General features: G+C 42.5%; 1 protein-coding gene across 1 annotated transcript in view; it reads right to left on the bottom strand.

The window, feature by feature from the left end:
• The window catches only part of LOC126473677 (rotatin), a 399830-nt gene that overhangs the window by 355943 nt on the left and 17732 nt on the right, over positions 1–26155 (bottom strand). The window contains exons 2-3 of the mRNA XM_050100916.1: positions 347–534; positions 59–267 (exon numbers count right to left, since the gene is read on the bottom strand). Of these exons, the coding sequence (XP_049956873.1) occupies positions 59–267; positions 347–534 (397 nt within the window). The remainder of the gene's footprint in view (positions 1–58; positions 268–346; positions 535–26155) is intronic.

The raw sequence follows: 26155 nt of genomic DNA, 5'->3' as shown, positions 1-26155 counted from the left end.
CATGGTAGAAAGCATCCAACTAAAAAAATTGCAATTTTTAGAAAGTAAATCCTATTACCTCTGCTCCTTGGTTTGGGTGAAATTCTCAGGTTCAGTTTCTTTTATACCATGTAGTTTGGCACTGTCTTCCCGCTCTCTTGTAATTTCAGTGATGATTTGGTCAACATAGGACTTCAAAGGGGCTTCTAATTCAGTTTGTATTTCATATAATCTTGTAAGTGAAAGCGGTGCTTCCAATAACATTAAGGAATCTCTTTCCCAGGCAATCTACAAGAAACAGTAGAGTTATTTCCTATTGCAGATAACATGAGTGAAACAGTACTCTACAGAAAAAAAGAAAGTTTACCTTCACCAACTGTAGCATCAATTTCAACACTTTTTCTTTTTCAACACATGGTTTTAAGTAAAACCAGTTCAAGAGTTTAAAGAACAACTCTTTTCTCATTCCCAGATCATCATCACTTATTAAACCATGTTCCAGTTTTGAAATTAAGCTATTCAAAGCTCGGACCCTGATTTCTTCCAACCCATGTCCTGTAAACGTAGAAAAACATAAAGAAAAGCGAATCACAATCGCTACACGATCCCTATCATTTTCATTTTTGTGTCTGAAATATTGTTAACAGTGAGGCAATTAGATGTGGAAGTTAAGGTCAGTACAGCCAATGATGTGGTGCAGATTACTGCTACAGAACCTAGTAGAGGATTCCACAAACTTAAAATTAAAGTTGTTTGTCATGGTCAGATTTAGATTTGAAACAACATGCCCCATATGGCAATAGTTATGCATAGAACACTTTCCCTCTGTTCTGCTTTTGTAAAAGTAGTAAATAATTTGTTGGAATTTATGCTGTGAATAATTTATCTGCATTCATCTCCTCAAAACATACATATATAACATTTGGAGCATAGCTGTCATGTTCCATAGCCTGCTTAAATTAAAATGCATAATCCACATTTCACAAGGAGTGTGGAAGATCATAATTCTCATTGTGGCATGTGTAAGGATAGCACTACTGATATCCCACATCTTTTCAAGTGCCACAACATACCTCCCCCTAACCGCGACCGCGCTTACTCATTCACTCACACGCACGCACACACACACACACACACACACACACACACACACACACAAGCCTTTGTAACTGGCTACTGAATACAGACTGCAGACAGCAAATGTGCCTAATGAGAGAAACAATCTGTGGATGGTAGAGGAAAAGAGGAGGCCAATACGGGTAGGGGGAGGGACAGACAGGCAGTTTGCAGGGAGGGGGTGGACAAAGAGAGAAGTAGAGAAAGGGAAAAAAGACTAGTGGGTGCTTTGGGGAAGTAGAAGGCTGTGTTGTGTTTGAATGGGAGCATGGAAGATGATGGGCAGATGGAGGACAGGGACTAGTGAAGAGGGGTGCTACAGAAATGTAGGATATTTTGCAGGGAGACTTCCCAATTCAGAAAAACTGGTGTTGGTATGAAGGACCCACATGATGCAGGCTATGAAGCAGTCACTGCAGTGAAGTGCACTGCGTTAGGTGGCATGTTCATCAACTGGGTGGCACTGCTGTATCTTGGTCACAGTTTGTCACTGATCGTTCACGCAGAAAGACAGCTGGTTAGTTGTCATGCCCACATAGGAAGCAGTACAGTGGTTGCAGCTTACTTTGTAGCTCACATGACTGCTTGCACAGGGAGTTCTGTGTTTGATGGAATAGGAGATGCCTGTGGCAGGACTGGAATAAATGGTAGTGGGAGGATTTATGGGACAGGTCATGCCTCTAGGTCTATTGCAGGGATATGGCAGCAGGGCTGGATTAGAGATGGACAAGAACATTGCACAGGTTCGGTGGATGGTGGAATACCACTGTGAGAGGAGTGAGAGGGATGGTGGGTAGGACATTCCTCACTTCAGGGTACGATGAGAGGTAGTCAAAGCCCTGGCGGAGAATGTGATTCGCTTGTTCCAGTCATGGGTGGTACGGAGGGTAGTGCTCCTTTGTGGCTAGGCAGTCTGTATGTGGTAGGTGGTAGGTGACTGGAGAGACAAGGTATGGGAGGTCTGTTTCTGTAAAAGACTGCAAGGGAAATTTCGATCTGTGAAGGCCTCTGTGAGACTCCTGGTATATCTGGAGAGGGACTGCTTGTCACTATAGATGTGATGACCATGGGTGGCTAGGCTGTGTGGGAGGGACTTCTTGGTACGGAATGGGAATATGGTAGACCTTCGATCCAGATCACAAATAGGGCATCAATGAATCTGAGTTAGGTGGGGGGGTCTGGGATTCTGGGTGGTTAGGGAGGAATTCTCTAGACAACCCACGAATAGGTTGGCATAGGATGGTGTTATGCTTGTGTCCATTGCTGTATCACAAATTTGTCTGTATGCGATGCATTCAAAGGAATTGTGGGTGAGGATACAGAGGGTCATGGTGACCAGGAAGAAGCCTGAAGGTATAGAGTCAGTTGGGTTATGGAAAAGGTAGTGTTCAATAGTGGCAAGGCCATAGGCTTTGGGGGTGTTAGTGCAAAAGAAGATGGCATCAATAATGACTAGCAAGGCACTGTGTGATAATGGAATGGAAAGGGACTGACATAACTGAAAACTATAGAGAAAATTCCAGTCTGCTTCTACATACGTTCGTCAATCATACTGTACCATCAGTGGTGACTTTAGTCATCCAACAGTCAATTAGGAAAACTAGTTTTGTTAGTGGTGGGCATGACATGACATGACATTACTAAATGCCTCCTCTGTAACCTATGTGGAAAAGATAGTTCGGAACATCATTCATGATGGAAATATGTTGGCCCTAATGACAACAACAAGACCCTATCTCTTTGATGACAACAATTAAAACAAGAAGAAATACATTTATGTTCAGTAAACCAGATTTTAAAAAAAGCAATAGTGCCATATCTAAATGAGGAACTTGAAACAGGGCAGCAAAGTAGCTTTTGTTTAAAAGAATAGTTGACCATGCACTGGATACATACGTGTCCACTAAAAGAGTTCATAATGGAAGGGATCGTCCATGGCATACAATCACTGTAAAGAAACTTCTAAAAAAACAGAGGCTACTCCATAAAAGGTGTGAAACAAAGCATAGGACTATAGGTAGAGAAATGTTGAATGAAAAGTGTTTGGCTTTGAAGAGAGCAGTGTACGAAGCCTTCAATGACTACAGTAGCAGAACATTATCAAATGATCTTTCATGAAACCCAAAGAAAACGTGGTTGTTTGTAATGGCTGTTAGGGGCTGTAATCCAGCCACTTGCGAAGAGAGAAGAGCTGAACCTGAAGTTAGCAAACCGAAAGCTGAAATGCTTAACTCCATTTTCAAATGTTCCTTTACAAAGGAAACCCCAAGAAAATTGCACCAATGTACTCCTGCAGTATTAATGAGTCATAGTTGAAATCAGTCAACTCATACAAATACCTGGGTGTAACACTGTGTACAGATTATGGACAACAAGAGTTTCAGTGTGATAGATGGGATGCAGAAATTTGAGACTGCAGAGCAGGAGAATTTTACGGGTGGAGAGGTGGTCCTGAAGGATGTTTGGGTGTTATTTACATGGTTTTTTGGCTACAGATTAGCTGTATATGAACAGATAGACGTCACTATGAAAGGAAGGATTGCGGCCGAAGACGAGTAATCTGATGTTCATGCCATTTGGGGGTATTCCACAAGCTAGGCAACAATGCAGGAACACTATGTGGGACTGAGTTCTGACTTGGATAGGGAAATTTTTCTGTACTGGCTCAGATATAAGGAGCAAGGATCCATAGTAGTGTGTGTGTGTGTGTGTGTGTGTGTGTGTGTGTGTGTGTGTGTGTGTGTGTGTAAACACGAGAGGGGGGCAACACGGATGAAGTAAGGGAAAAAGGTGAAAACTTAGGATGTAGAGTAAATAGTGAAAAATAAAAAATAAATTAAAAAAACTGAAATTGAGAATAAAACGCCAGCAGATCAAAGAGGAAAATAATTAAAAAGACAATACTGTGTGATGCAGGTTGGTGTGTGATATGTGTGAAGAGAGGGGACAGCAAATGTAAAGGGATTAGGTGAGGTTAGTATGTGTGGGAGGTGGTTGGTAAAGTCAAAGCTCAACAAGTCTGTGTGGCATAGGAAGTTACAGAAAATAACAATCAAAAATACGTGAGAGTGAGGGAGGAAGCGTGTTCAAATTGAAAGTCTAGGATTATTTATATCGGTGGGAATAATGTGGGAGGAGGAGGGAGGATATTAGTGTTTAACGTCCCGTTGACAACGAGGTCATTAGAGACGGAGCGCAAGCTTGGGTGAGGGAAGGATGGGGAAGGAAATCAGCCGTGCCCTTTCAAAGGAACCATCCCGGCATTTGCCTGAAGCGATTTAGGTAAATCACAGAAAACCTACATCAGGATGGCCGGAGACGGGATTGAACCGTTGTCCTCCTGAATGCGAATAATGTGGGACATGATAAGTTGCACCAAAAATCACAGGTCACATAAATGTGTGTTGTGAGCAGACGAGACAGCTGATAGGCAGCAGTGTGCCTCATAAGTCAGAAGCATGTGTAGTTCGGAAGGCAGCAGGTAAGTCAAAAGAAAAAAGAGGAACAAAGTGGTGGACACTGAGTAAAGCGTTCGAGAATAGTAACAAAGGAAAATGGCGCTAGGCTGTGGGAGGGAAGAAAAGCACTTAGGCCGAACCAGACAACGGAAAATCCAGGATGGAATAACAAAAATATTATGAAAAGGATAGATTGTTGCTCACCACAGAAATGAGATGTTGAGTCACAGACAGTCACATCTATGGCCAAAAGCTCTCCTCCTGAAATAGAAAAACCACATGCACTCACACAAGCACAACTCTCTCATACAGACGACATCTGTCTCTGGTCGCTGTGGCCAGACTCAGAGAGAGAGATAGTTGTTGTGTGTGTTGTCTACTTCAAAAGAATATCTTTTGGCCAAAAGCTAAGATGTATAGCTGTTTTTTGCTGTGCCTGTCTGTGACTCAATGTCTCCTCAATAATGATATTGCAGTGCCTGTGTTATTCTGAATTACGAGGCAATGTTCCTTCAGACACAAATATCTGTCTGAAGGAAGACTGCATTGTAAATCAGAATATTTTGTTGAAAGTCGCTTGCCCGATGTCGGTGGATAAACACTGTATGTACAATGTCACCATTCGACTACACAGCTGATGGTTGTCCACATTCATAACTGTGAATAAATTTCATTTATCTCCTTTATAAGGTGAATAGCAATCTACACTTTCATAAAACTGAAAAGAAGGTGTACAGATTGACGAAAAATTGAGTTTTATTTGATGTCATGATCTACATTAGTGTGAAAACATCAGTCTCTTAAAATTTTTTTATTGTTTTTTTTTTATTATAGAAATTTATGCATCACATACAACACATTGTACCGAAGGCGGAAAATCGTGGAATGAATATATGTGGCTCCATAATTCATAATAGTCATTTATTTGACAAGGTGTACAATATCAAAGGGTAGATATTTAAGAAATACATTATTTTAACATACATTGATTTTTCAATGAGTTGTCCCTACGAAAATCCCAAAAACAATTTCTTCCTTACATGAAGCACAACAGAATCTTGCACTCTTTGCAGAAAACTTGTGTTCAGACACTCTTACACCCACGCTTGCTACAGCGACGAGCATTTTCATCGTTTGCAACCTCTGGCATGTGAATAGCTCTTTTGTTTAGCATTACTTGTAATTGGTGATGGAACACTTTTTTTCTTTTCAAGGCCCTAGAAACAGTATCCATTGCTTTATCTTCATCTGCAGATTTGTCGTTAATATCAAATGTATCATTTCCTGAATGAAGCAGCCATTGTAATACTCCAATTTTAAATTGTAGATAGTTGATTATATTTTCCTTCTTTTCTTCGGTGCGTTATGGTCTCTCCTGTGGTCTATCCATGCTGCAGTACAAGCAAAATCAAAGAGATGCAGTATCATCCACATTGTCCACTTTCTTGTTCTTTCACTTCGTCTGTACACAGCAATGATGCAATCCAGTAAGTCTAACCCACCCATATTTTAAATATATTTTTCAACAGCAACAGCCTGCTGATATTGACATATTTTTTGTCTTGCTTTGACCAAAGCCTGCACTTCTCTAGAAGCAATTTTCCTACTGCAGATGAGGCAACAACAGATTTGTTGTCATACCATTTAATAATGAAAATTGTCCATCACCGCAAACAGGCTGCTCAACTGAGCCCCAACATGCCTTTTTCTTTTCTGAATCTGATTGTAGATGGCTCCCACTTGGAATTTTACAGGACTGTATTGTTCCTGTACCCTACCAGCCTCTGTCTGAGCAGAGACAGTCTAGAAGCTCAACTGATGTGAAGAATCGGTCCATATAACTTACAGACCCTGCAGGTAGCAACGTTGACAATGTCATTACTACTTTTCCACCAATGTCCAAGTGATCACAGCCCCCTGATACCGTGTCACCTTTCCCATCATACATGAAGAAGTCAACTGGCAACCCATCTGGAGATGTGCAAACGAAGTTTTCAATGCTGCACGGATTGAGCTTTCCAAGAATGTATTGCTGCACCTTTGTCTTGCCCCACAAAGCAATTATCTGTTCAATGATTGACACCTTCTGTCTTGTAGGATTTAGTAAACAGCCTGCTCTAATGGTGTTAAGTTAAGGACAATTTTCCCGTATTTATCTTTCAATCTCACATCACCATTCACATCACTGTCTGTCTATAAACAGTTTCAGTGCACTTTTGATTGCAAAATACCTCTCCCTTGACATTTTTCCTGTTACTTCAGTCACACTTGTTCCAAAAGCCCAATACATATGTGATTTGGGCTATTCAAGAGATGACATCTTTATTGAGATACCAAAACATTTAATTTCTTGAAGAGTTGTATTCACTGATTTCCCAGTATGTGCAAAAGATGACTAATTCCTTCACAAAGACAGCAGCTGAAAAACATCATAAGGAATGCATTTAAGAGAATAATCTCTTGTGTCACAGACTTTCCTCAGCCAAACAGTTACTTCAAATGCTGATGCATGTGGTAATGGCTCAAACACATCTGTATGGCACCAGGAGGGTGTGGGAGCGGGGTTGGGGGGGGGGGGGGGGGGTTGCCACTTCTTTCTTTCTGTCTACCACAATTTTCAGTCACAGTATCTGAAGCACCATCACATGAATGACCATCACTTTCCAATTCTGGTACTAAAACTATATCTGGATTGTATTCTTCATCACTGGATATGCCTTTGATTTCTGGGATGTCTCCATCGAACTCTAGAGGTCTCTCCAACTCTTCAAGGATCTGTGCACCTGACATTAAAGAAGAAAAAAAGGGTAATTATTTTAAACAAAACAGAAATCTACAATTATAATTATTACATCAAAAGATAAATATTACATGTATAAAATAAGACTAAAGATACTGACTGACCATCACTGAATAATTTTTGGGAAATTTATTCTGATGTACACAGTAATACCTCTTTAGTTCCGTTGCGTCCGATCTGACATGTGTACAAATTCTTTTGTGAAAAAAAAATGGAAATGAAGTCCCATGCTTCTTTACAGAGCGTAGGGGAACGATGCGGGAGACCCGCACCGCCTTACTAGGCAAGGTCCTAATGGAGGTGGTTTGCCGTTGCCTTCCTCCGACCGTAATGAGGATGAATGATGATGATGAAGACGACACAACAACACCCAGTCATCTCGAGGCAGGAAAAATCCGTGACCCCGCCGGGAAGCGAACCTGGAACCCCGTGCTCGGGAAGCGAGAACGCTACCGCGAGACCACGAGGGGCGGACAAATTCTTTTGTACCACAGTACAAAATATTATTTTGCAGTATTAAAGTGGTCACATATTAACTAGGACTATTTGTCTCATATCTTATGCCCATTAGGTGTAAAGCGCAATGTAAATAAATGTATGTAAATAGATACTTACAAACACCTGAACATCATTTTGTCTGACGTTTGTTGCATTAGATTTGTCTGTTTACAGGGCAGATCGCCGAGAATCACAGGAATCCATGTAGACATCTAGCAGACACCTGGAAAACTACTTACAGGTGTCTCTCTGGTGTTACATCTGAACTGTTTCTATACAGTGTATTAATTTGGTGTGTTGTGTGCGACACGTGAGATCTGAGGAGGTTAAAACTTTGCCCAACAGTTGGAAGCATGCACTAATCACAACCATCTACAAGATTTTTTGTAGAATCTTAGAACATATTTTAAGATCAAAATAATGAAGTATTCTTCCATACAAACTAGCATGGATTACAAAATTATTTGTCATGTGAAATCCAACTCACGTATCAACTCTTATTAATAAAACTATTATCATTTGAGGAACTAAACAAAATTTGTGACTGGACAGAGCATTTCTTGGGAGAGAAGAGGCATTATGGTATCCTCTATGGACATTCTTCCATATATGTAAAAGTAATCTGAGGCATCCTTTAGAAAAGTATATTGTGACCCTTGGTGTTCATTATACAATGACACACCAAATAGACTGGTATAGCCATGTGTACTGAAATACAGAGGCAGAATATAGCACTGCATTCGGCAATGCCTACATAAGACAACAAGTGTCTGGTGCAGTTGTTAGGTCAGTTACTGCTGCTACAATGGTAGGTTATCAAGATTTAAGTGAGTTTGAATGTGGAGTTATAGTTGGCGCACATGCGACGGTACACAGCATCTCCGAAGTAGGGATAAAGAGGGAATTTTCCTGTACAACCATTTCACAAGTGTACCACGAATGTCAGGAATCTACTAAAACATCAAATCTCCGACACTGCTGCGGATGGAAAAAGATCCTGCAACATGGGACAAACAACAATTTAGTGCGACAGAAGTGCAACCTTTCCATAAACTGCTGCAGAGTTCAGTGCTGGGTCATCAACAAGTGCCAGCGTGTGAACCATTCAACGAAACATCATCGATATGGCCTTTTGGCGCCAAAGGTCCATGTGTGAACCCTTGATGACTGCATGACACAAAGCTTTACGCCTCACCTGGGACCATCAACACCGACATTGGACTGTTGATGACTGGAAATATGTTGCCTGGTCTGATGAGCCTCGTTTCAAATTGTGTTAAGCAGGTGGACGTGTACAGGTATCGAGACAAGCTCATGGACCCTGCATATCAGTAGGAGACTGATCAAGCTGGTAGAGGCTCTGTAATTGTGTGGGTCAAGTGCAGTTGGAGTCCCCGATATGTCTAGATATGACTCTGACAAGTGACATGTACGTAAGCATCCTGTCTGATCACTTGCATCCATTCATGTCCATTGTGTATTCCGACGGACTTGGGCAATTCCAGCAGGACAATGCAACACTCCATACATCCAGAATTGCTACAGAATGCCTCCAGGAACACTCATCTGAGTTTAAACACTTCCACTGGCCACCAAACTCCTCAGACATGAACATTATTGAACATATCTGGGATGCTGTGCAACCCCCCCCCCCCCCCCTTGTACTTTTACAGATTTATGGACAGCCATGCACAATTTATGGTGTCAATTCCCTCCAGCACTACTTCAGACATTAGTCGAGCCCATGCCACGTCATGCTGCATCACTTTTGCGTGCTTGTGTAGGCGCTACACGATATTAGGCAGGTATACCAGTTTGTTTGGCTTTTTAGTGTGTAGTGAATGGCCTGGCAGACAATATTAATAGCACGATTCTTCAGTTTCTCCCGGCGTATTTCTTGCTCGAACAGTCCAAGGGTGTACTGCTGGTCCATAGTGTCCAACGGGCACGATATTTCGATGATCAGACATGTCACCATCGTCAGGTGCGCTGACGAACTGAGTTCCTGAGGGCGGGCGGCCGCCTTAAATCCCCTCCCCCTGCGAGGCGTACTCTCCACGGGCCACGCCCACGGCCACATGTTGACGGTTGCTGAGATGCTGGTGTTGGCGTCTGTGGTGGCATTGGTGTAATTACCTCATCTGCCCTTGTCGCCTGTTCATTTTCTTTACTGAGCGTCTTTTTAATTTGACTCAATGATGGTTCCCATGCCTTGTTGAGGTTATAGCCGCAATCTCGGTTGATGAGTCCATCCCTGGTTCGAATTTCGACTTATATGGATATGAGTTCTCCTCCTCTGACTCAAGTGTCACGGAGGCTGGTGAGTTATAACAAACAACATATTCCCTTTCTTGGGCAGTTTTATGTGCCTCTTACAAGGTTGTGGTTCATACATTAACATTCCTAGTTGTGGACAATGCTTATGCTGAAAATCTGTTTGGTTTGTACACTTTTTAAACTCATTGGATTCTCCATTGATGATGAAGTGCATTTGGTTTCTGATCATGTTCCATGTCAACAGTTAAATGGCCTCTGCCAAATTTTCCTCCCAAATGGCCTCTGCCAAATTTTCCTCCCTGTTTTCTCCAGGACTCAGTTGTGCAACAGAATTTCAGGCTCATATTACAGAAACAGACTGCTTGCCTCCATTTTTTTGAGCTCACCTGCTACCGTAACTTTATGGGAACAAGTAAAAGCAGAATTAGACTGTGTTGGATCCCTTGATGTTATTCAACCGATTTCTTTCAGTTAATAGCCAGTGATATAAAAAAAACCTACCAGTAAATTACACTTCTGCAGCAATTTTTAAAAATCTGTTAATGCACAATCAGTCACTGATACCCCATCCTTTGCCATGCCCTGACGAGCCAACATTTTTAAAATATTGATTTGGCAGAGGCATACTTACACAGCTGCTGCTCATTGAGGAGTTTAAATGCCATCTAGTTATCAACACCAATTAGGACTTTATTAATACCAGCATTAGCCTTTTGGTGTGGCAAGTGCACCAGCTGTTTTTAGAGCAACTTCTTGCATCACTTCCAAGCTGCATCAACTATGTAGATGAGATAGTAGTGTCGGGTGCTGCTACAGAAGAAATTTTGCAGAACCTTCGTGCTCTATTTTCTGTTTTACAGTCTGCGGAGTTAAAAGTGCAATTTAGACAAGACAGTTTCTCAACACTCCATTATTTATTTGGCTTTTGAAGTGTTGGGTGCTGGCATTAAACCATTATGCCAGCATATTGGTGCTATTGCCATCTTGCCACACCCCCATGTCCATCAAGGACTTCAGCCATTTTTAGGAAAAATTGCATACTATCACAAATTTGTATCATATGCTGCTACTGTGACAAAGCCACTCCGTGGATTATTGCCAATGGATGCACCTCAGTTTAGCCTTGATGCCATTCTTGCTTGTAAATATGCGGATGGTTCTGAACACCCTATGTTTCACCTCATCACAGATCACAAACTACTAGTGTGTCTTTTTAACCCTTTGGCCTCCTTGCTGCATCTCTCAATGATGCACATCGCTCACAGCAGTGGGCTCCTTTCCTGTCACGATATAATTATGTGATATGTTTTTGACCTACAGTGCAACATGCAAATGCTGACACTTTATCACATTTGCTGATTGGTTGTAATCCAAAGTTTGGTAAAGAGGAATTACTGTTCTTATTTAGACGTGGAAGCTCAAAATGTGTTTGATGGCTTTGGTATTACTAGCACAAAAATTGCACCTGCTGTAGCAGCGAGTCCTGTTTTAAGTAAAGTTATTTCTTTTGTGCAACACAGCTGGCCAGACAAACCTCTGAGCCATGCTTCTGATGCTTTGAGAAATTATTTTACATTACAAAACTGCCTTTCTGCAGCATCGCAGGAGAGCTTCTGTGAAGTTTGGAATTTAGGAGATGAGGTACTGGCGGAAGTAAAGCTGTGAGGACGGGGTGTGAGTTGTGCTTGGGTACCTCATATGGTAAAGCCCTTGCCACGAAAGGCAAAGGACCCGAGTTTGAGTCTCAGTCCGGCACACAGTTTTAATCTGCCAGGAAGTTTCATATCAGCACACACACTACTGCAGAGTGAAAATTTCATTCTGGAAACCGTCTTTCTGTTTGCTACAGAGGATTCTGCTCACCTGGTTTGGTCCCATCTGCCCTTTGACAGAAAGTTGTGGCACATACAAAAGCGTTAGCATACAGACGTGTTTTTTGGCTAAGCATTGATGGAGGAATAGTGCAAGTTGTTGCAGCCTGCCCAAAGTGTGCCATGCATCGAGTGGCTCCATATGCTTCTTAGTCACCGTGGCCAGATCCACAGCAGTCTTGGGAATGAATTCATGTAGATTTCTACTGGCATTTTGTAATTGATGCTTATTGTAAGTTTCCGTTTGTGGTGCATTGTCTGTCGGCTTCTGCAGTGGCAACAGTTTCACTTTGTCAAAATTTGTGCAATGGAAGGCCTTCATATACATTAGTTACTGACAACAGTCCACAGCTTATTTCTCAGGGATTTCAAGATTTTTGTAAATAAAGTGGTGTTTGCCATGTAATGCTTCCTTCTTTCCACCCTCACTTGAATGGGGAAGCAGAATGGCTGGTATGACATTTAACACTCAGAAGAAAAAATATGTTTTGGATGTGTCACCAGAAGCAGCTCTTGACTGGTTCCTCAGTTCTTATAGGTTGTTGATAGAAATAATCTAGTGGAGTTGGTACATGGACGTCAGCCCCAGACTCTGCTCCATCTCCTTCGGCCAATACTTAGCCATCTGCCAGCACCAGTGCAGCAATGCTTCCGGTCTGGCATGGTGCTGCAGTAATCAAGTGTACCTTGCTGCCTTCTACATCATGGCTGTGCCCTCGCCTTCCCTGCCACCACTGCCGATGTTTTCACAACTGTCTCCACTGTTGTGGATGCCCCTTTTAGCTGCTAGGAACTAGGGTGGGACTTCATCCCCCAAACTGTTGCAGATGACGCCTCTGCTGCTGCAATCTCCTACCCTGGGGTTGCACTCAAGACACAGAAATGGACATTGTGCCACCGTCGCCTGTCCTACCATATTGCCTCTCACAGGAGGATGTGCTCTGCACCTGTCTGTGCTTGCGTCACTTCTGTCCCTACACACTACTGGCAGCGCGTCACATGACTCAACAACCTACATTGACCACAGAAGAATTGGACATGAGCACAGTGCTCACTTTTTCACAAGGGAAGAGGAGTGCTGTAACTACCAATTTTGTGTGCACCACTTCACAGTTCACACATGAAGTTTGTGCTTGATTCGGCCACTAGAGGCCACCCAACCTGATAATACGACAGCAGTTGCTTATATAGCAAGCTGGCGGTGCCCCATTTGGAACTAATGAATTTGTAGGCCAGAGCACAAGGCTCCACCAGCCACTTGTGTATTGCCTAACTGTATTGTAGCTTGTCTTCCATGTGTTTTTATCTTTTGAGCAGTAAATTACATTGTTCTTGGGTTAGAACAGTTTGTATGGCCCATTTTTGCAATTTAAAATTTGTCTTGTGTTTTGTGTCTGATCCACAGAAAAGCATCCCATAGCTAAGAACTGAGTTTAGATAGGCATAGTGTGTTGCAACAAGACATTGGTTGTTACAATCTAATGATAAACCCTGAGGGCAAAACGTGCTGGTGACAATTGTTTTGCTAGCATCTTTGTGCATTCTTTCCCTGTTGGTTAGTAATTCAGTTAGTTTCATGTTTCATGGAACATTTGCATGATAAATCATAATGACTTGCAATGAGTCATTTTACATTCACATTCCATTATTGCTGCACCCGTGTCCACCTGGATTCTCAATGATTTGTTTAACACACACACTTCAATGTATAACTTGCTTTGAGACACCATCACTGGTGACACATTGTTCACACCCATAATCATTTTGTTCTCACCCCAGTTTGGGAAGGAGTTACATACAGAAGCAAAGGGTCCTTTCTTAAGGCACCTATTACACATTGCCAAGCACTTGGGACTCACAGCCCATTCATGTTAAATGAAGCAGTATGGGTACAAAGGCAGTGGTGCACGAGGCTGTCGCTGTTGTGATGCAGACCATTGTTGTTGTGAATGCTGATTACCTATACAATGCTGAGACGGCTGCTGGACACCTGCAATAGTGTCTGCACTCCCTTGCAAGGTGCCTGAAGACTGGGAGGGGTAAGAGGAATTGATTTCTGAGACTTTGGACCAGGCTTCTAACTGACTATCTGTAGCCTGTGAAACTTGAAATGGCTGAGCTATGTCCAACACTTTTGCAAGCATAGGATTTTCACACTGTAGAGCTTGCTCTTGAACTTCCCTATCAGGAGCAAAACATATGATTGCATCACAAATCATTTGATCAGCATACGATTCTTTATTAACATTTGTCACACATGCACATGGCAATATGGCAAAGTCTATGTTAATTCTGCTGCTCAAGCCATGTATGACTGTTTTGGCTACTTTTGGCAGTGGTAAAACTCCACACGAGCAGCAGTGATTAAAAAAAAAAAAAAAAAAAAAAAAAAAAAAAAAAAAAAAAAAAAAAAAAAAGAGAGAGAGAGAGAGAGAGAGAGCCTTTTGCAAGTTGACATCCATTACCCCAAATGCCTGGAAATGTTACCACAGGCATTTTTTGTAAGTCTCCCAGTCTTCTACAGAATCATTGTACACAGAGTAAAGTGCTGCATATGTTGTTGGTGGGGCCACGGGTCGCGCCAATGTAGTCATTAAACTGGAAATAGCAACTGTCAGTGCTTGCTGTTGTTCGAGAAGAGATTTATACACTGGCTCCATGGAAATTAAACTCAGAGGACTAATGACTGAAGTGGAACTCGTTGACTTGAATACTGTACTCACTCTAACCCAAGAACACTGCAATTTATTGTTTGAACAGTACACACACACACATGGACAACAAGGGACAATACAATTAGCGATACGCAAGCGACCAGAGGAGCCTTACGCTCTCCAGCCTATATATTCATTAGTTCCAACGGGAGGGGGTGGGGGTGCGGGGTGTAGCTGACAAACTTGACATGTGAACTACAAAGTGGTGCACACACAAAATTGGTAGTTACAGCAAGAATAAAAACCTGAAATAGTATTCGGCCTCATTGTAAGGAAATGTTTTTAAAAAAGGAGTTGCTGTTGTCGTCTTCAGTCCAAAGACTGAATATGTCTATCAAAAGGTTGTGAATACCATTACTAAGTACTTCAATTATCCTTCCATACACAATCACAGAACAAGAAATGATTTGGACTTACATTTCTCAAGGAAAAACAAAAACAAAAAGGTTAAAACAGCATTTTCTATCATGGAATAAAATCTGTCCGAGGAGATGTAAAAGATTACAACATTCTTTGTAAGTAATGCTTACTACACATTTAAAGATAGAGGACTCAGAGAAGTGGTTAATAATGAAAGGCTACAACTACAACAACTTGTCACATTACAATGCTTTCACAAGAAAATTAAATGTCAAGATCTATAGGACTGGGGTGAGGATGTGAAGTCATGCTTGGGGCATAGTGGCACATTTACAGTCCTGAAGTCTGTTCTCTGAATAGACTGGAGTCAGTGCAAAGGGCATAACAACATGTTCATGGTTCAGCAGTCACCAGTGAGTATCCTTCATGTGTGCAACGATGAAGACTGAAACTATGTTTATAATACTGGATATGGCAAACAGCTAACACACTTCAAGGCTAAACAAATCACAAACAAAGTATATGACAAGTTTTATTTCACTCTCATCCGAAAATACATGAAATGCCACTTTAGTTACAGTAATTACTTCTTTGTTAACTTAATGTCAGTTACGCGAGTGCCACAGACACACTGTTGAAGATGTTGTGTTTCAAAAGAAACAGCTCAGAGAATAGAGACAATATGGCGGTGTGCATTAGCAAAAGGGAGAGGGTGCGAGCACTGGAGAGGGAGTAACTTGCCACAACATGAAATGAATTGGCAATAGATCTTCAAGTGCATCACAGTACTGGATCTCAACTGAAACGTGAACAATCTGGGTGACCTAGAATCACCAGAAACCCTGAACATGTGTCAGTGGTAAGAACGTCCATTCAATGATCTCCCCTGCCACTCAGCACACAAAAACACCACTGCACTTGGGCTTTTGTACCACAGTGTACAAAGAATTCTCCACACAGAACTGCAAATGCATTCTTACTAAATGATGTTGGCAGAGGAACTGAAGGAGAGGGACTGGGAAAACCAAAGAACAGTGTGCCTGGACATTCAAAAATATGTCCCCAGTGAAGCTTCTGTGTTATTCAGTAATGAGACACATTGTCACTTCTGTGGCTATGTTAATTAGCAAAATTTCAAAAACTGGGCACAGAACAATCCTCGGGAGTTTCATGAAAGAGCCTTGCATAGCCTTAAGATGAATGTATGGTATGTGATTTCAGATTTTGGCGTATATGGTCCATATTTCTCTCCATAAGGCAATGTTAGAGTGACTGTGAACTCAAGAGTGACATTCTGAGATGTTGGAGACCTTCTTAAGACCCAAAATGGATGAAGTTCACAATATGGACAATGTTTGGTTTGGTTTACTCTTTGCTGGGAAATGGGGATGTTGAGGGAGATGTTCCCCACTCATTTGATCTTGTTGTGCAGTGACACTGTTTGGCCAAACCAGTCACCCGACTTAAATCCTTGTAATTTTTTTTTTCCTTTGGTGATGCTTCACACTATTGATCAACTGAAACACAAAATTTGTCAGAAACTGGCTGCCATTCCACAGGAAATCATCAGTTGAGTGATGGGCAACTTTCATGAATGCCTTCATCATGCAACTAAAAAGATGTAATGACTGCAATCAAAATGGCATTTCATGTACATTCAGATGAGAAGGAAATAAAATTTGTTATATACTTTGTTTGGAATTTATTTAGCCTTGAAGTGAGTTAACTCAGGGTAGCCACAAGTTTTCCCAAGTGAAATTCCCTGATTTTCGGGGAAGTTTTAGCATTTTTCCCTGAAAAATTCTGAGATTGATTAATTGAGAGGGTTTATGGGACCAAATGCCAAGGTCATCAGTCCCGCGATTCAAATGTACTCACAAAACAAGGAAGGTCTGCTAAAAGTGGATGGATCCAGTCAGTGGAGTCAAACTATAAAACAAGGAAGTTAAAACACATGCAGTAAAAGGCATAAAAGGTTAGACCAAATCTAAAAACTGGAAAAAAAGAGCAGTCTTTCAATGGGGGAGTGGTCACAGGCCCCAGACAGAGAAAACATGAAGCAAGCCCCAAGTCCCTCTCCAGAAGTAAGGCAAAACCTTATATCTGGAAATAACCAATTTCACAGAGGAAACTGAAGACTAGTTCAACCATCCATGAACTGTTTGCTAATATTAAATTAAGGAAGACTATATTTAGCACAAAGGGCCAAAAGAAGGGGACATTCCATCAATATGTGGGATAACATCAGTACGGCTCCTCAACCATATTGTGGGGGTGGTTCGCTCCACAGGAGGAAACAATGGGTGAGCCTGGTATGACCAATGCATAGATGGCATAAAGCAATAGACTCCTTCCAAAAGGAATACAAGGAAGAGCACCAAACTGCAGTAGTCTCCTTGATGGTGCAGAGCTTATTACTAAGAGCAGTAGCGCATGAGATGTTATTCCAATTTTGGACAAAGAGAGATTTGACATAGATCTGAATATCTGTAGCTGGAGTCATGAAAGGCAATGGAAGGTGAGTATCAGCATCTCTAACCAAGTGGTCAGCCAATTCATTCCCTTGGATACCCACATGACTTGAGACTCACAGAAAGACAACTGAGCAGGCGGCACGGCCAAGGGAGGAGAGAAGGTGATGGCTAGCAGAGAGCAATGGATGACAAGAGTAACAGGCTGCTCATTGAGTCGGTACATATTAAAACACTGTGGAGGGAGGCCTTGGTAATGACTAGCAGCTCTGTTGTGAACGTACTACACGAATCCAGCAATAATGAAAGCACATCCCACTTTATCTACAGTCTTAGAACCATCAGTGTAGAAGGTAGTAGCATCATGGAACTCTGCAACTATAGAATGTACAAGACACCGGAAAACTGCAGGGGCGGCTGGGACCTTAGGATCCTGACAGAGATCGGTCCTAATCCATGGCCTAGGCACCATCCAAGGAGGGGAGGGGGGGGGGGGGGGGAAGGTAATACACGGGGTACATTTCAGTGAATGGAGATGGAGATCATGACAGAGGGAAGTGAGACACAGTCCAACCGGCAATACCACCCATGGGCAGTGATTAGGAGGGAGACATCCCTCGCTTGTAAAGAGGACAGCGTACACGGGATGATCAGGGAATCTGCAAATGCTGATTGCGTAAGAAACTTGGAGTTGGCTTCGTCATATTTGTAGAGAGGGAATCCCCGTTTGTATGAGGAAACTGTCAAACAGGACTAGTGTGAAAGGCACCAACAGCCAGATACACCCCACAATGGTGAATAGGATCAAGTATTTTCAGAGTGGAAGGAGCCGCTGAGCCATAAACCTGACATCTAGTCAAGACAAGACCAGAGTGCACGGTAAAGATGGAGAAGAGTAGCATGGTCTGCTCCCCGAAATGTATGGGCCAGGAGGTGGAGAGCATTAAGCTTCCGCATGCATGTAGTCTTTCACGCGACGAATATGGGGCAGCCATGTCAGCTTTTCATCAAAAGTAAGGCCCAAGAAACAGGACTGTGCTGCAACATCCTGGAGTTAGTCGCCAATATAGAGTTCTGGATCAGGATGTACTATGGGTTGACGACAAAAATGCATAACACACATTTTGGAGGGAGAAAATTGGAAGCAATGAGAGACAGCTCATGCAGAGGTCCGTCGGATGGCGTTCGGAGCTCAGCAGCCGCTACCACTTGGGAGCTGCAACAGATGCAAAAATCAACATACAACGCTGGTGCAACCTGAGGGCCAACAGGGGTTACAAGCTCATTGATTGCTATGAGAAGAGTGTGACACTAAAACAGAACACTATGGGTTACCATTCTCCCGAATCCGAGGCGCTGAGTGAAGTGCCAACTGGAACCGAAAAGAGCTGGTGGGATAAAACCTTATGAACGAAAATCCGAAGGGGGCTGTGAAATCCACAGTCATGGAGAGTAACTAAAATGTGATGGAGCCAAGCCGTGTCATATGCCATATGTAGGTCAAAGAAGCAGTTAGTAAAAGCTTGTCCGATTGCAGTTTCCAATCTGAGTAAATCGTTAGTCGTCCTTCCCGGAAGCCACATTGATACAGGGACAAAAGGCCCCAAGCTTCAAGTACTAAACAAAATCAGAAGCTAACCATCCTCTCAAGCAGTTTACAAAGTACTTTTGTTGGGCTAATTGGGTGGTAGCTGCTGAGAGATGTTGGGTTCTTCCCAGGCTTAAGGACAGGGGTAACTACACTGTCTCGCCATTGTGAGGGGAAGGCACTCATGAGCCAAATGAGGTTGAAGACCGTGAGTAGATATTGGCTTTGTGTAATGTCCAAGTGTTGGATCATCCGGTTCTCGATGGAATCTGGACCTGGGGCCATGTCATGTGAAGAAGTAAGAGCATGCAAGAATTCTTATTCAGTGAAGGGTTGTGTTTCTGCTGGAGAAAGATAGCAGGATAGGAAGAGGATGCTGTCACAAAGTGTGTTGCGAGGTGTTCTGCAAGGACCACTGGATCTGTAGACAGAGGATAAGCTCTTGGACAGTTGACTGTTGCTGGCAGCCCAGAAGGCTACAGAGCTTGGACCAAACGTGCGATGAAGAGCCATACGTCCACAGGGAGGAAACATAGCGCTCCCAGCATTTGTTTTTACTCTGCTCAATAAGATAACAAGCCTTAGTACAGAGACGCTTAAAAGCAAGAAGGTTGATCTGTGAAGGGTGTTGTTTAAATTGCTGCAGCACCTGTCAGTGGTCCTGGGTAGTGACTGCTACGTCCTTGGTCCACCACAGTACTGGTTGACAATGAGGGGGACCTGTAGATAGGGCGACAGCAGTACCAGCAGCGTGAACAATATTGGCAGAGATGCCCTGGACAACCACTTCAATTCAATTCAATTCGAGAGAGAGGTGTCGAAGTGCTCAGCAGACAATATAATAGTGATGGGCAGTCTGCTTCTGAATTGATTCAAAACTCCTGATCTTTCTAAAGAGTGGATGATGGATGATTTGGAAAAAATGAATGTTAGCCCATCTGATTTCAAAATGCACCTCTGGTGGCTGTAATGAGCAGGATGAAAATTCTGCACTAGGCTGCTGCAATGGCACCCCACACCGCATCCTTAAGACAACGTTTCCCAAACTTCAAAAAATGTGTTATAGACCACATGCACATGTGGATTTGCATACCTTATTAGTACATGAAGTTTTTCTCACCCATGAAAAGAGAAAATAAAGAAAGCTTTATTTCTATTTTTTTTCCAATTTGTTGGCCATCAGGCAGTACCCATTCAGCCATCTCAGAAGTAATACTAACACAACTCCCAGTCTTCGAGTGAAAAAAAAAAAAAACTTTCGACCCAACCAGGAACTGAACCTGGGTCCCTTTACTTCACAATCCACTGTGCTGACTGCACAGCTACCGAGGCAGACAGCCAACGATGCTTCAGTACACATTAAGCCAGAAAACACTTCCAGCATAATGTTTCCACTCTTGGTTTCAAAAGCATGTCTCAAATTTCAGAAGCTCAATAAAAGTTTGCATACTTCTTTTTATTTGACTTAGCATCGGACTCAGAATGTATGAGCAGCGAGCATAGAAGCTGCTGTTGGAGCATATCACAAAGTGACCCAGGCATCACTCCCCTCCCAACAGCTCAGCACTCCCACCATACTAACCAATTGGACCGTAAGCTGTCTCTCTAGCTCACTGATCCTCAGGAATCGGACTGCAAACTAGCTCACTAGCTCATTGCTCCCCCACCATTCTTACTGATTGGATTGCAAGGTAGCTCACTGCTCCCCCCCCACTCTCATGAGCAAGACTGCATGGAGCAGACAATGCGGCTTGAGGCGTCACTCTGTTCGCTGCGCTTTTGGCACAGTGATACAGCTTGCAACTCACTTTCTTGACTGAGCATCTCTTTATTATTTGTACCCTTATTTGATTTGTTCTAGTTCTCATCTTCTCATTATGTTGCTCTTCTGTTTTCTTGTGGTGTGTCTTTTTGTTAGGTGTACTATTATGTCTTCTTCTACGTCTGCTGCATTTATAGTCACTGTTGTCAGTGTGCTGGTACCCTTTATACAGGTTTTAATTACTATGGGTGGATAGGATACTAAGTATAATGGTAAGAATAACACAAAATTATTTTAACATACATGCCAGTCCATGTATAAAGGTTGTCTCAGGAGAAATGGTCAAGAGATATGTAGGAATGATCATTTGAAGCAAAAAACTAAATATGGACATATGCCCTATTCCAAAATGGTTTCTGAGATGGAACATACATAAAGTTACTTTTGTATGTTTTTCTTGAATAACACGAAATCCGCAGCCTCTAGTGAAAACGTGTCACAGTACAAAATTAAACTACATTAAATTTCCTTTAAAAAAAGTCAAATTCATTTTTTCTCAAGGACTTACAGGTTGCATGAAGAGAGCGAGACAATATGGAAAATCTTGCGCAACGGACATGCGTTGAGGTGTAGGTAAGCCAGTTTACGGTAGATTCCCAGCTTGATAGATCACACTTCCTATATCAAACTATTCGTCTCGACTTTGCACTACTATGGTACATTGTAAACAATGACAGTGTACTGAACAATAATGAAAAATGTAACAATGTAAATGAAAAATGTTCCATCTCGAAAACCATTCACAACAGTGCATATGTCCACATGAAGTTTCTGGTTCAAATGATCATTCCTGTCTTATGCCTGAATTTTGACCATTCATCCTGGGGAAGCCTATATATTATGTTTAATTTTTTATTTATTCATTTAATCCGAATAGATTAATGCCATCAGGAGTCACCTTACATCAGACCAGAGTTTTATATGTAACTGCAAAACTTATTACAATCACAGTTACTAAAAAAACATAATATTTTGAACATAATATCTCTTCATCTTCCCTCAGCATGTATTAGGCATTTGCCCGTTTCGCCCTCTTAGTTGAAATTGTTGATTTTTTTTTTTTTTCGGTCTTCCTAAATGTCTTCTGCCCATTGGGTAAAAGTTATCAACAATTTGTAATCTGTCACCTTCCATTCTAGTGACAAAATCCTTCCAGTTGATTTCAGTTTTCTTCAATCTTCACTCTCAGTTGTTTTCTGATGTCTACATTCGTTCTCCCATCAGACAGAATGTAGCCAGCTACTCTTATAAGCAATTGGATCTCTAGTGCTCACATTCTGTTGGGAATGATTGTTTCTGTTGTGTTGTCAAGGCAACAGCTTCAAGGTCTATGGAGCAGTAATTATTATGAGCAGTAGTAGGTCAATGATATGTCTGATCATTTGGACTGTGAAGTCGCCCTACACAGTAAATGCTGAGCTGAAGGATTTTTTGACAGCATTGTGAGCTCAAGAAAGAACTTTTCATGACTACAATCATTTACCTTGGTGAAATAATCAGTAACTCTATGTTTTGTTTGCAGCTCAATGAAGATTATCACTAAAGTCACGTTCTAGTTTAGTTCCTTGGTTGGGGCAATAGGATCAGCTGCAGTTACTACACTACTGGCCATTAAAATTGCTACTCCACGAAGATGATGTGCTAAAAGCGCGAAATTTAATCGACAGGAAGAAGATGCTGTGATATGCAAATGTTTAGCTTTTCAGAGCATTCACGTGCTGACATGAGGAAAGTTTCCAACCGATTTCTCAAACACAAACAGCAGTTGATCGACGTTGCCTGGCGAAACGTTGTTGTGATGCCTTGTGTAAGGAGGAGAAATGCGTACCATCACGTTTCCGACTTGGATAAAGGTTGGATTGTAGCCTATCACGATTGCAATTTATCGTATCGCGACATTGCTGCTCACGTTGGTTGAGAATATGGAATCGGTGGGTTCAGAAGGGTAATACGGAATCCCGTGTTCGATCCCAATGGCCTCGTATCACTAGCAGTCGAGATGACAGGCATCTTATCCACATGGCTGTAACGAATCGTGCAGCCATGTCTCAATCCCCGAGTCAACAGATGGGGATGTTTGCAAGACAACAACCATCTGCACGAACAGTTCAACGACGTTTGGAGCAGCATGGACTATGAGCTCTGACACCACAGCTGCGGTTACCCTCGAAGCTGCATCACAGACAGGAGTGCCTGTGAAGGTGTACTCAATGACGAACCTGAGTGCACAAATGGCAAAACATCATTTTTTCGGATGAATCCAGGTTCTGTTTACAGCAACATGATGGTCGCATCCGTGTTTGGCGACATCACGGTGAATGCACATTGGAAGTGTGTATTCATCATCGCCATACTGGCGTCTCACCCGGCATGATGGTATGGGGTGCCATTGCTTACACGTCTCGGTCACCTCTTGTTCGCATTGATGGCACTTTGAACAGTGGACATTACTTTTCAGATGTGTCACGTTCCGTGGCTCTACCCTTCATTCGATCCCTGCGAAACCCTACATTTCAGTAGGATAATGCACGACCACATGTTGCAGGTCCTGTACGGGCCTTTCTGGATACAGAAAATGTTCGACTGCTACCCCGGGCAGCACATTCTCCAGATCTCTCGCCAATTGAAAACGTCTGGTCAATGGTGGCTGAGCAACTGTCTCATCACAATACGCCAGTCACTACTCTTGTTGAACTGTGGTATCGTGTTGAAGCTGCATGGGCAGCTGTACCTGCACACGCCATCCAAGCTCTGTTTGACTCAATGCCCAGGTGTGTCAAGGCCGTTATTACGGACAGAGGTGGTTGTTCTGGATACTGATTTCTATGCATCCAAATTGCATGAAAATGTAATCACATGTCAGTTCTACTATAATATATTTGTCCAATGAATACCCGTTTATCATCTGCATTTCTTCTTGGTGTAGCAATTTTAATGGCCAGTAGTATACTACGCCTACTCTTCCCTAGACCACACAATCTTTTCAAAAATGGTTTAAATGGCTACGAGCACTATGGGACTTAACATCTGAGGTCATCAGTCTCCTAGAACTTAGAACTACTAAACCTAACTAACCTAAGGACATCACACACATCCATGCCCAAGGCAGGATTCGAACCTGCAAACATAGCGGTCGCGCAGTTCCAGACTGAAGCACCTAGAACCACTTGGCCACACCACACAAGCTTTTCCATAGAGCACCTGGTCTTCATGTTTTAGATTAATGTATTTGTATGTCTCAGATTGATTGACTCTGTTTGCTTTCTGCTTGTGACCGATTTTATTTTCAAGGGTAGGAGGTGTTTGAAAGTCCAATGTGCAGTGTCTCCAAGATTCATGAACAGTTTTAGCTTTTCCGCTAGCCAAGGTCCAGGTTTTCCCTTCAGGATTTTGGTCTTTGGGGGAGCATATTTATTGTATAATAGAGTTAGCTTGGTAGTAAATCGATGGAGCTGTTCTTTCATGTCCAGGATGGTATGGAAGTTGTTTCCCAAATTATCTCTTATTCTTCTGCTGCAAATTCAGGTACACTGATACACTTAAAGTCTCTGTATGTTGGAACTGTTTATTCCTAGCATATTTTAGAGAGTAAGTCATGTATATGATGATATGAGATGATATTCCAGTTATGAATTTCTTTGCTTGTGGATCTCGTGGCAAATACAGGGTGTTTCAAAAATGACCGGTATATTTGAAACGGCAATAAAAACTAAACGAGCAGCGATAGAAATACACCGTTTGTTGCAATATGCTTGGGACAACAGTACATTTTCAGGCAGACAAACTTTCGAAATTACAGTAGTTACAATTTTCAACAACACATGGCGCTGCGGTCTGGGAAACTCTATAATACGATATTTTCCACATATCCACCATGCGTAGCAATAATATGGCGTAGTCTCTGAATGAAATTACCCGAAACCTTTGACAACGTGTCTGGCGGAATGGCTTCACATGCAGATGAGATGTACTGCTTCAGCTGTTCAATTGTTTCTGGATTCTGGCGGTACACCTGGTCTTTCAAGTGTCCCCACAGAAAGAAGTCACAGGGGTTCATGTCTGGCGAATAGGGAGGCCAATCCACGCCTCCTCCTGTATGTTTCGGATAGCCCAAAGCAATCACACGATCTTCGAAATATTCATTCAGGAAATTAAAGACGTCGGCCGTGCGATGTGGCCGGGCACCATCTTGCATAAACCACGAGGTGTTCGCAGTGTCGTCTAAGGCAGTTTGTACCGCCACAAATTCACGAAGAATGTCCAGGTAGCGTGATGCAGTAATCGTTTCGGATCTGAAAAATGGGCCAATGATTCCTTTGGAAGAAATGGCGGCCCAGACCAGTACTTTTTGAGGATGCAGGGACGATGGGACTGCAACATGGGGCTTTTCGGTTCCCCATATGCGCCAGTTCTGTTTATTGACGAAGCCGTCCAGGTAAAAATAAGCTTCGCCAGTAAACCAAATACTGCCCACATGCATATCGCTGTCATCAATCCTGTGCACTATATCGTTAGCGAATGTCTCTCGTGCAGCAATGGTAGCGGCACTGAGGGGTTGCCGCGTTTGAATTTTGTATGGATAGAGGTGTAAACTCTGGCGCATGAGACGATACGTGGACGTTGGCGTCATTTGGACCGCAGCTGCAAGACGGCGAACGGAAACCCGAGGCCGCTGTTGGATCACCTGCTGCACTAGCTGCGCGTTGCCCTCTGTGGTTGCCGTACGCGGTCGCCCTACCTTTCCAGCATGTTCATCCGTCACGTTCCCAGTCCGTTGAAATTTTTCAAACAGATCCTTTATTGTATCGCTTTTTGGTCCTTTGGTTACATTAAACCTCCATTGAAAACTTCGTCTTGTTGCAACAACACTGTGTTCTAGGCGGTGGAATTCCAACACCAGAAAAATCCTCTGTTCTAAGGAATAAACCATGTTGTCTACAGCACACTTGCACGTTGTGAACAGCACACGCTTACAACAGAAAGATGACGTACAGAATGGCGCACCCACAGACTGCGTTGTCTTCTATATCTTTCACATCACTTGCAGCGCCATCTGTTGTTGAAAATTGTAACTACTGTAATTTCGAAAGTTTGTCTGCCTGAAAATGTACTGTTGTCCCAAGCATATTGCAACAAACGGTGTATTTCTATCGCTGCTCGTTTAGTTTTTATTGCCGTTTCAAATATACCGGTCATTTTTG

The sequence above is a fragment of the Schistocerca serialis genome, chromosome 1 (assembly GCF_023864345.2).
Source record: "Schistocerca serialis cubense isolate TAMUIC-IGC-003099 chromosome 1, iqSchSeri2.2, whole genome shotgun sequence".
NCBI lineage: Eukaryota > Metazoa > Arthropoda > Insecta > Orthoptera > Acrididae > Schistocerca > Schistocerca serialis.
Note: the sequence above shows the minus strand (reverse complement) of the source record. Positions and strands in the feature narration are given on the sequence as shown.